General features: G+C 36.3%; 1 protein-coding gene across 1 annotated transcript in view; it reads right to left on the reverse strand.

The window, feature by feature from the left end:
- The window catches only part of LOC144958553 (dynein axonemal heavy chain 7-like), a 105,071-nt gene that overhangs the window by 38,747 nt on the left and 54,127 nt on the right, over window positions 1-12,197 (reverse strand). Inside the window, 11 exon segments of the mRNA XM_078890603.1 lie at window positions 937-1,128; window positions 2,479-2,632; window positions 3,577-3,740; window positions 4,473-4,587; window positions 5,790-5,929; window positions 6,715-6,826; window positions 8,630-8,772; window positions 9,254-9,457; window positions 10,272-10,412; window positions 11,023-11,212; window positions 11,795-12,024. Of these exon segments, the coding sequence (XP_078746729.1) occupies window positions 937-1,128; window positions 2,479-2,632; window positions 3,577-3,740; window positions 4,473-4,587; window positions 5,790-5,929; window positions 6,715-6,826; window positions 8,630-8,772; window positions 9,254-9,457; window positions 10,272-10,412; window positions 11,023-11,212; window positions 11,795-12,024 (1,785 nt within the window).

Here is a 12,197-nt window from a genome sequence, read left to right on the forward strand (position 1 = left end):
GTCACGTCAATTGTGTATTGTTGTGCTGACGAAGGGTTTGTACCTGAAACGTCCACTGTCTGTTTTGTTCCCATATGAAGCCTCTCTATTTTCACTCTTTCGTTAGTACTAAGCTGATAGAAGCAGTGGACTGTAAAAGTATTACATAAAAATGAATATACCTGCTTCAAACAAGAACAAAATACACTGAACGTTTTGGGCTCAAAACCCTTCTTCTACAATAAAATTTGACATGTTGAAATGTTTTTTTTGTTGTTGTTGTTGTTGTTGTTGTTGTTCGATGAAGAAGGGTTTTGAGCCTGAAATATTCCGTGTTTGTTTTTTTTGTTATTTTTTTGAAGCTATTATATCTTTTTTGTTTATTTCTTTTTATAATCAATAAAAATGAAACTTTGGGTCAATTTCTGTTTGTTATGATGGAGAAGGAATAGAATTGCTGACATGGGAAACAACTCAATGGTCGTATTTCATACCATTCAATTTTTAATGTCAGTTTTGGAATCCAATTCATTACAACATAATACCATTTTGAGACTGTGGGTCACTAATGACGGGTGATGGACTACAATCGATGTGTACATATATGCAGGTCTGACATCCGAACCCAATTATGGGCCTAGTTTAATATTGTTGTATTGGACAACATTTTGCATCATTTTTTGAGATTTCCATTACACAATGAACCCATAATGAATTGGGTTATCAGACCTACAAATATGTGCACGTTGACTAAAATTAATTTGCATTATCAAAATGTTAAAATAAAATAATTTAACACTGGTTTTGGATGGAACAAAATGCTTCACATGTTTAATATCATTAAAAACTAGGATCGTTTTCTTTTGTTTGTAAAACGTAAAATAATACAGAGTAAAACAAGTAGAAGAAAAAGAAGAACAACAACAATCACCAAAAACAACAACAAAAAAACCCTACCTTCACAGAGGTCTCGGGCAAGTAATGTGGGTTTCTCAGCTTGGTGGTGATGTAGAATTTGAAGTCGTGTGAGTACTCAATGGTGGAGTCTCCAAGTTTGATACAGAGTGCTCCCCCTTGCTTGAATGTCTGCTTCAGAAGAAGGGACTCAAGGATTGGGTCAAGCTCTTCTCCGATGTTTTCCAGCAGAACCTGTAAAAAAAAGGGAATCAGAGTGACATAAATGTCTGTTAATGAAATAGTTGTCAAAGCTGGACATTAACCTTAGGAATCCTAACAAGGTCACAATCATTCGAAAACAAATACAATTGGTGCATTGTAGACATCACCTGGTGTTATGTCCTGGAACTGGTTGCTAGGACATAACCCGAAATAAGTCCTGAGTTGACCAAACCCCCTGATTGGGTGGTTGAGGAGTTCAGAAAACTACAAACCCGAGGAGGGTTTGGTCAACTCCGAACTTGTTTCGGGTTACGTTCTAGCAACCATTGCCAGGGCATAACACCTAGACAGACTATATTATGTCGAATGAAGAGGTTTACAGAAAAGTTGTTTCTATAACAGGACCACAAGAATCCCGCCTGTCTATAGTCAAAAGAACAAAACTGTCTTGATTTGTTCATGTTTCTCGCCATGAGACATTGCCAAAAACCAATATGCAAGGAACCTTTGAGAGAGGTAGAAGGAGAGGATGGCAAACAAAATGCTGGATGGACAACGTAACGGAATGGACACGGATGGACAGCTCAACACTAATGAGGAAAGCTTAGGACATTTTTGGATGGATGTCAATTACTACTGTCATCTCTAATGTCTCCTATACGACGACCTCTGTCAGGAGAATGAGTTGAGGTGAATTAAGAAATATGAGACATAAAATTTTCTGCTCAAATGACACATCATTAGTTGTTCTAAATAAATGGTCAATGTTAAATATGGGTGCAAGATGGTGTAGTGGATAAGGCATAGCATTTCCAACCCAGGAAACTAAGATTCTAGCACTGTTTTGGCTTCTGTTTGTTTTTATTTTTTTTTGTTTTCTTTGGGAAAGAATCTAAGCCAGTATTGCTCACTTCGCAGTGCTGCACTGCAGTTATCTAGGTCTCCTCTCGAGAAAAGACTTAAAAGTAAAATTTCCTCTAAGGGTGAAAGAGAGAATTCTTATTTTTTAGATCAATTTTTTAAATAATTACATGATTAATGCTCTAAGTCTCTGTGATAAAAAGGCCTATTACTTAAAAAAGAATATTCACTTTACAGCAGTGATTTTTGTTTTATTTACTTAAAGAGATTTCCAATTGACGGGTTTAAATATTTTAATAAAAGTTTGATAAACAGAATGAAGTAAAACACAATGTAACATGGGGTTACAGTCCCAAAACCATACAAGTGGATTGTGTACAACATTGTATAATGAATTGTAAATAAATGGGGTCTTTCAGAGACATAGATCTTGTTGAAATTGGAAGTCATGCTTTGCAAAATTACTTGTTATCCTTTGGATAGAACATTAAATTTTAAAAACTCAAAATCCTATCTTACAGGGGTTCCGAATTGGATGCAGTTTTCCAGTGTACGGACAAAGTCAGCATCACTTAGCTTGATGACGTGGAGGTTGTTGGCTTTTTCCATGTTCTTGACCCATTTATTTGCCTGGCCTTGAGGATCAATCATCAGTGGCCAACGACGGCCATTGCTGTGAATAGGAAATGGTGGGGTCAGAAATTAGGATTGACATTGGCAGAATTGATTATAATATTAAAAACCTAGAATAAGCATCCCAATACCCCCCCCCCCCCCTTCCCCCATTAAAAATGTAAAAATAATAAAAAATATAATAAAGTTTAAAAAGTGAAGGAGGAAATCTGTTAATAATACAACAAAAATACAATTGGTATTAACCAAGAAAAAACCAACAACAAAAAACAAAACACACATAAGCAAAAGAAAGAAAACAAAAGAAAAAAAGTTAAAACATAAAATAAACAAAAAACAAAAAAAAAACTATATTTAAAAAAAATTGAAATTAAAAAAAAAAAAGAAAAAAACAAACTAAAAGCCTACAAAGGAAATTCAAGGAGCAGTAAGTTTATATAGTTATTTTTTTTTCAAAATAAGATAAATCAATATTAAGATAATTCCTTTCCAGATATTATTTATAGACATTTCAGCATTTCTAGGTCATAGTCATATCAAATCCTGGGGTGAACCAGAGGCTAAAAAGTAAATCTATGTCAAAATATCTAAGACATATTACCGGTTTGACATGGTGAGTAAAATATGTAAGAGCCAGGTAAAAAAAAATTTAAAACTCCAGACATAACAGTTGCGGCTATGTTGTCAAGTGGTATGACACTCGCTTTTGGAAGGCCCTGGGTTTGAGCCTCGCTTGACGCATTGTTGAGTCCTTGGAGAAGGTTCTTTACTCACATTATCTCACCGTACTGAGGTGTAAAATGAGTACCTGGCCGTTAACAACGTCTCTGTCTGAAAAATTGTAATATCGCCTAACGGGCGTCATGTCCCGTCCTACATGTTAAATGTTGCTGTTGGCCAGGGACCCTGTGTAAAGCGCTTTAAGCACGTTTAGTGGATATTGCACTATATAAAAGCTCAGTTTTAATTTTCTAGACTGGATACCTGATAATGATGCCATTCTCCACAGAGAAGCTGTCCGTAGGGAGTCCAGCAATATTCCATTCCCTGATCTTGATGGGTTCACCAAGGGTGCCAATCAAGCTAAAGTCACCAGAACACGGGAGTCCTTTCTCTTGGACGGTCTTCAACCAATCGTTAGCTGTCTCCTGTATAGTTGAGAGAGATCAGAAGTAATAAGTTGTATTTCATTCAAACCACAATCTATAGAATAATGAATGCAACCCTACTCATCCTCCGTCTTATTCTTCTTATCATTTTTTCTCCCCACCCCTCCTCCCCTCTCCTCCTCAACCTTCTTCTTCTTCTTCTTCTTCTTCTTCTTCTTCTTCTTCTTCTTCTTCTTCTTCTTCTTCTTCTTCTTCTTCTTCCTCTTCTTCTTCTTCCTTCTCCTCCTTTCCTACTCTTTTTGTTTGATTTCAATAAACCTTTCATTAAAAGCACAATGAGAAGGTGTGAGAAGCAAAACAAGTCACCAATCAACAACCTCACTATTTTTACAGTTCCTGCCCCTATTTTCTTTCCAGACAAAGAAAAGTGAGACTCATCCTATTGTTTAAGATTGTCAAGGGCCCGCCTGGTCGCAGTGGACTTTGAACAACTTACTGTAAACACAAGTAGCACAAGAAATTTCAACAGTTGCAACTTCAAGGTTAATACCAGCAACAACGAACCTGTACAAACACTCATTTCTAGTTCGTACAATTGAGGACTGGAATCAGCTGGATGACACATGTAAAATTGGATGCCTTCAACTCAACAAATACAACGACTAGCTGCATGCCAGCACCTGTGCCCACCACCCCCTGCGTGTGATATTCTACTAAGAGGTTTAAGCAGTATCCCACAGATACTGATACAGATACAGATTCTCCACCAACCTGTCTGAAAGCGCTGGTGAAGGCGCCGAGGTAGGCGACAATACCAGATGACACCAAGACGTCACCAGTCAAGTTGATGTACTTCCTGCCCAGGTCCTTGGCTGCTTGACTCCATCTGTGAATGAAGAAAAGGAAACAAACAGGCATTACAAGACAGCAAAGACTGACTGAATCGATGGTAAAAAGTTATGAATAAAAAGATTGAAAGCACCAGAAATGTGACCAAGCATTCAAAATGGTAATGAGACAGGGGAAGCAAATGTCGAAGAATTATTTTAAAGTTAATATGATAAGGAGTGGCTGAGTGGTTAAGGCATTGCACTGTGGTCTGGAAGGTAAAAAAAACAAAACAATAAAAACATAAATACATTACTAAAGGAACATCTGTCGTCAGTCTGTTTTTTAGTAATGTATTAATGTTTTTTGCTGTTTTTAGTTGTTGCTGAAGAAGGGTTTTGAGCCCAAAACGTGCTGTGCCTGGTATATATTTATTAATTTTTTTTGAAGCCATTATATTCGTTTTTGTTTATAACTTTGTTTTTACAGCCTCCAGCAACTTAATATATTGGCTTAATAAAAAGTAATAATGGAAGTTGACATCACTCGGCAAGTCGTTGTATTTAGATCACCAGTTGGGTGATGATGAGTTCTGGTCTCTTGAACACACAAGAAACGGTTAAGGTTACACATAGTTTTCTGTGTTGGAACAATTCATTTGGTAGGTAGAAATGGTAAGTATTTTACTTAAACTTAAACGCATACCACTGATATCAACGAAAAGGTGAAGATGGAAAGGCTTTGGCTGGGAATAGTGCCGATAATAGATGTTTTGGGTACAAACCCCTCGTCAGCACAACAATAAACAAATGAACTTTGAATACAAATGAAATAAAATTGTTTGTACTGTTCCAGTTTCACCTTCTCGTTATTATTTTCACAACCCCAGGCTTCAGGCAGCCCCCACCCCTCTCAACTGTACCATTGATATGCATGTTATGCTTAACCCTCTCCTTACCACCCATAGGAAAATCGCCACATTCGTTACGATGCAAAAGACAATTTTCTCATTCTGATTTCTCTTATTCGTCACAAAATTCAGAGAATTGCTTTGATTACAACTATAGATACTAAAAACTGTGTTGTAGAACTCACTTGTTACTTTTTGTTTGAGTAAGAAATGTCTATTCTTGTGTAGGTTTGGAGTGAATTTTCGGGGGAAATTCTAAAAATAGCTTGTAAGGAGAGAGTTAAACTCTAGTTCTGCTATACATTATTATAGATCAAGACCCTATTCCTGTAAAACTGCATGTCACTCACCTGTCTCTCTCACCACCCAGTCCACCAATCAGCTGCTCAGCTCTTGCCAGTTTCTTGGTGCAAAGGTCAACCTCGTTCTCAAGCTCAGCCTTCTTGGCTTTGTTCTGTTCTAGGGTGTCCTGAAGCTTGCTCAGTTTGTCCTATGGATGGTTAAAGATAAAGTTATAAATACTGCAAACTTCAACAGACTGTTGGATTATAAACTATTATATAGTTATAGTTATAAATGCCAACCAAGTACATCAGATACTCACATGAAAACATTGAGATGGTTTCTACATCAGAGAGTACGAGCTAGGGCTTTAATAACAGCAAAAAAAATCTATTTATTATTATTATTATTATTTTTATTATTATTATTTTTATTATTATTATTATTATTATTATTATTATTATTATTATCATTACTATTATTATTATTATTATTATTATTATTATTATTATTATTATTATTATTATTATTATTATTATTATTATTATTATTATTATTATTATTATTATCATTATCATAATTATCATGAAAGTTTGAGAGGTTATTTGTTTTGAATAAGCGGCACTGTTATGAAAATATAATTCTTATTTACTAAACATTAAAAGCAAAATAATTCTTTATAATCAACAAGCAACGCAACATTCAATTTTAGTGTGAACTACTCATGAAGGAACTACTAAGCAAAGGAATATTGAAAACGTTTGGAAAATTCCTTTGATTATTATTATTCTGACGAAGGTTTGTACCCAAACCGTCCATTGTTTGCACTGTTCCCATCAGAAGTCTTTCCGTTTTCATCTTTTTGTTAGTATTTTAACGATCCCAGGCTTGAGACAATCCCCAATCACGCTCTAGAATAAACTACTAATTCTTGATTTACAACAGATTTATCTAACCTAAGCAATATAATCTATTCATGAGGTCTTGACTTACCTGAACTTCTTTGAGAGAAGCTCTCTTCTTTTCCAGTGAAGCCATAGCAACAGACAGTTCACCGTTGGCTTTGGCAAGAGATTCCTTCTTTGGAGCTACAACCTTTGCCACTCTGTGAATGGATGGATACAAAGTTTCAAAGTTTATTTAATCTTAGGCTTTCGCCAATAATTCATACATGAAAGTGAGGAAAAAAAGGTAAATGGAACCAAAGAATACAATGATACCATTAATAACCACAAAAATACAACAACTGTAATACCACCTATACTTACACAATAATAATAATAATAATAATAATAATAATAATAATAATAATAATAATAATAATAATAATAATAATAATAATATTAATAATAATAATAAGAATAATAATAATAATAATAATAATAATAATAAGAATAAGAATAATAATAAAAATAACATACATACACCATTTATATAGTTTTTCACATAATTCAATGTATCATAGAAAAATAACTAATAAAATTTATGGTAAGCCTAAACTCACTACGTACATGATTGATGAAAAGCAAAATGGGTGTTTCAACATGAACAAATAAAGTCATTTAAGAGAATGGCCTAAAACGAGAAAAATTAATCTTGAATTTTCTTCAATTCTTTGGGGGTCCCAAAAGCTCAGTTGGTAGAGCACTTGCTTCACACGCAGAGACAGATCTAGATACCTGGCAAAGTCGAGCTTTTTTTTCTGACCCTCCTGTCCACCCAGCAGTAATTGGGTGTCTGGGCCTGTTAAATCTGGCAGAAAGTACTTTGCATTAGACTAGAATCTTATTCTATTCAAAGGGTAGCTAGAAACTCCTTATGGTACAGTCTTTGCTTTGAACCTGAAAGGTACCGAGTCATCTCATCCTAGCTCAGTTTACCTCACTGCACCGTGGCTGACTTCTTGGTTATTTCAGCCTTTCCTTGGAAAGATGCACTGTGGCTGGCGCCTTGGTTATTTCAGCCTTTCCTTGGAAAGATGCACTGTGGCTGATACCTTGGTTATTTCAGCCTTTCCTTGGAAAGATGCACTGTGGCTGACGCCTTGGTTATTTCAGCCTTTCCTTGGAAAGATGCACTGTGGCTGATGCCTTGGTTATTTCAGCCTTTCCTTGGAAAGACACACTGTGGTTGACACCTTGGTTATTTCAGCCTTTCCTTGGAAAGACACAATGTGGCTGACACCTTGGTTATTTCAGCCTTCCTTGGAAAGACGCACTGTGGCTGACACCTTAGTTATTTCAGCCTTTCCTTGGAAAGACGCACTGTGGCTGACGCCTTGGTTATTTCAGCCTTTCCTTGGAAAGACGCACTGTGGCTGACACCTTAGTTATTTCAGCCTTTCCTTGGAAAGATGCACTGTGGCTGATGCCTTGGTTATTTCAGCCTTTCCTTGGAAAGACACAATGTGGCTGACACCTTGGTTATTTCAGCCTTTCCTTGGAAAGACGCACTGTGGCTGACACCTTGGTTATTTCAGCCTTTCCTTGGAAAGACGCACTGTGGCTGACACCTTAGTTATCTCAGCCTTTCCTTGGAAAGACGCACTGTGGCTGACGCCTTGGTTATTTCAGCCTTTCCTTGGAAAGACACACTGTGGTTGACACCTTGGTTATTTCAGCCTTTCCTTGGAAAGACGCACTGTGGCTGACGCCTTGGTTATTCCAGCCTTTCCTTGGAAAGACGCACTGTGGCTGACACCTTGGTTATTTCAGCCTTTCCTTGGAAAGACACACTGTGGCTGACACCTTGGTTATTTCAGCCTTTCCTTGGAAAAGACATACCCTAAAGATACAAATTTCCACAATGGGAAGAATAAAGGGAATTCTATTATTATTATTATTTTTTAAAATTTTAATTTATATCCAATTGATAGGATGAGTCCACATAACTCTTGCTTTCTACTCACTTGTCATAGGTATCCATGGCCTTGACCCATTTACACAGACCCTCACAGGCAGTGGAAGCGACCTTGATCTTGTCGGGGTCAAAGTCAGGGTTGGTGATGTACTTGGCCCGAATGGTCTTCATGTAGGCCACTGGGATGTTGTCCTAGGGGTGAAGAAGGGATGAATCATAAAAAATAGTTCCACAATATTTGAGCGCCAAATTTTTTTTTTTTTTAAAGGGTGAAAAAAGCAAAAACAAAAACCATAAAGAAAGAGTATAGGAAAATACATTCATTCCCCAGCCCCTCCCTAAAAAATAAATCAATCAAAACAAAAACAAGTAGAACTACATCCAATTTTGTCAAGGTCGCGTAGCAATACCTTATTCATCTCACCAATACAATGGAAAGTGACCCTCCCCCCCCCCAAAAAAAAAAACAAAACAAAAAAGAAACAAAAAACAAACAAAAAAACCCACACAAACAAATAAAAAATATTAAAGCAACAACAACAACTGCAACAAAACACACACCAAAATAAAGATTTAAAAAACCAAAAAAACCCCCCGAAAATAAACAACAACAACAAAAAAACTAATTACAAGACAATACAAAAAAAAAAAACCCCACAAAAAACAATCTCACCTTGTCAAAGTTGTGCAAAGATTCCAGGAATTTCATGTCTCCAAGTATTTTCTTGGAAGGGCCCCAGAAGTCCTCAATCTTCTTTCCGGAACCAGATGGATCTGGCACTCTGTCAGGCTTGACTCCCTTGAGTACACATACACTCTCCATGACCAGACGCACACCATATGGTGGGGATTTCATACTTTTCACAATGGTGATATCCTGAGGGGGGTAAAAAAAAGGTATGTATGAGACATGTCATCAAACAGAGAATGGAGATTCCTATGAACAGAAGCATGAAGGCCGCTGAGACTGGTTCTTGTTCTTGTTGTTTTTCTTCTTCTTATTCCTTGGAGGCCAAAACTTCAAATTGAAGATTTAATTGGCCTGTCTGTTGTCTCACAAGCGAGCAAATCTGCTGATGGACAATGACTTTCTAAACCATTCCACTGAGCCAGACTATTTTATAATGGATGGAAGTACATCCTTTTTATGCAAAAAGAAAAAGAGTGCAGACTCTAAATTAAACACATTAATAGTTACTACCATCAGCTGCCTGTAAAACCATGTTCTGATGGTGGAGGGGAAAAAGGAATAAATATGCGTGTCCATTGGGGCGAATGGAAAGACAGTGAGGAGTCTGCTGTGCCCGGCTGTTTTTCATGATCAGTCGATAACTGGAAAGGCTGTTGCTCCACTGAGGGCTTAGTAAAGGACAACTTATTTGTTTTGAGTGTTTCTTTTGGCAAGTGGTATCCAAGTGAGTCTTATGCCAGCAAACAGCTTGAAGTTAAGTCATGGCAAAGTATGCATTGCATTCGAAAATACCAAAATGTTGTTAACAACGCCACTATCACATTATCTCATTCGCTGTAGTGTTTCATTCATCCTGTTTTGTTGATAAAGGGAAAAACCCGAAACGTCCATTTTATCTGTTTTCGTTTATTAAATTGAAGCTTACATTCAAATTCACATTGTTATTTGTTTATGCACTCTAGACATGCTAATGATTATCATTATTACTAACGATGCTTACCTGTTGTGTCAGAGTGTCCAGGGCTGCCAAGGCAGCGTTGAGAGCAGGCAGGGCCTCTGCCAGATCACTGTCACATTCATCCTTGATCGCTTGGGCAGCTCTGGCCTGTTCGTTGGCGACAGCCTCGTCTGCTTTCACCACCTGATGGGGTGAGGAAACAAAAGTTTGGGATCATAATATAGGTGATGATTGAACTCTTTTACAAGAAAAGTTATGGATGGTTCATGATGATGATCAATGAAGGTGAATGGGTTTAAACATATTGAGTCTCTGAAGGGATGGCACAAAGTAAATGTAATTATAATTATAATGGTCATCATCATCATCATCATCATCATCATCATTATCATCATCATCTATCATCATCATCATCATCATCATCATCATCATCATCATCATCATCATCAACATCACCACCATCATCATCATCATCATCATCATCATCATCATCATCATCACCATCATCATCATCATCATTATCACACTAATCATCAATTTGTTTATTGAGATGATTGTAACACTGAGGATGCCTATGACGACACCAATATTACCAAATATTAATCAGAAACTGAAAAAGCTAGTTATAAAATAATATAACAAAAATAATAACAAAACAAAACAAAAACCAACAAAAAGTTATATATTAAAATCCAATCAACCAAAGGAAAGAGGTAGTGTCAAAATTTTTTAACCTACGAACTTAGAGATTTTTTTTTTAATGTGTCAAACAACCTAACAAAAATTCACGGACCTTCTCGACTTTAGCGACTTCGATGGATTCCTTCTCAATGATAATCATCATCTCGGACACTTCCTTGGAGGCGACCACCAACTGGGGTTGGAGATCGGTCAGCTCTTTCTGCATAATGGACACTTGGGATGCAGCAGAGTCCAGTTTCTCAAGGCCGACCTCGTAACGTTTCTTCTGCTTCATCACTTCCCTTGATTGAGACAGAGAATATCATGATTTATTAACGATGATCCAAATATTGTTAAGCCTACCACGTACCAGTCCATTCTAACAATGTAATTTATGGCATAATCAAAACTGTCAAAAAATTGTGAGTACAAAATGAATTAATATTCAAAAATCATGATTTAAACAAACAAAAAAGTAAATAAAAAATACAAAAAAAAAAACAACAAAAAAACACCCCAGCAACAGCAACAACAAAACAAAAAAAAACCCCAAAAAACACACACACACACACACACACACACAAAAGACAACCTTCCCCTCACAAAAATTACACACAAACACACACAAAACAAAAGCAAAAAACCCTTAAAAACACACACAACACCCCCCTTCGAAAAAAAAACAATGAACAAAAAAAAAAAATAAATAAATAAAAAAAAAAATTTAAAAAAACCATTAAAAAAAAACCAAGAAACCAACAACAAATAATAATTTTAAAAACAGCAACACCCCCCCCCCCCAAAAAAAAACAAAACAAAAAAAAACAAACAACCCCATAAAAACAACACAACAAAAAACAAAACCAAAACCAAAATGAACTCACTCTCTCTTTTTATCCAGCAGTGTCTTGAAAGTACTGATAAGCTCGAGGTAGGATGTCGGTGTGACGTAGTTGTGTCGCTCCAACTCCAGAAGGAACTTCTCGGAAACCTCTCTGGTTGAAGTGTGGAAGTGTTTGCACATGGTGATGCAGCCAGACCTCTCCTCCTCTCCCATTTCAATCTCCTCCAAGAACCGAGAGGCCACGGCCTGCAGAGCGTCTTCTGGCCAGCTCTGTTTAAGTAATCAAAGCCAAAAATAAAAGATGAAGAAAGGAGATACATTTGAAGGTTTATTTGAAAAAAAACAAAAAAACAAAAACAAACAAAAAAATTGAGCTTTTATAATAATAATAATAATAATAATAATAATAATAATAATAATAATAATAATAATAATAATATAAT

Source organism: Berghia stephanieae, chromosome 13 (genome assembly GCF_034508935.2).
Source record: "Berghia stephanieae isolate SIO BIC M18660-M18661 chromosome 13, UCSD_Bste_1.3, whole genome shotgun sequence".
In the NCBI taxonomy this organism is placed as follows: domain Eukaryota; kingdom Metazoa; phylum Mollusca; class Gastropoda; order Nudibranchia; family Aeolidiidae; genus Berghia; species Berghia stephanieae.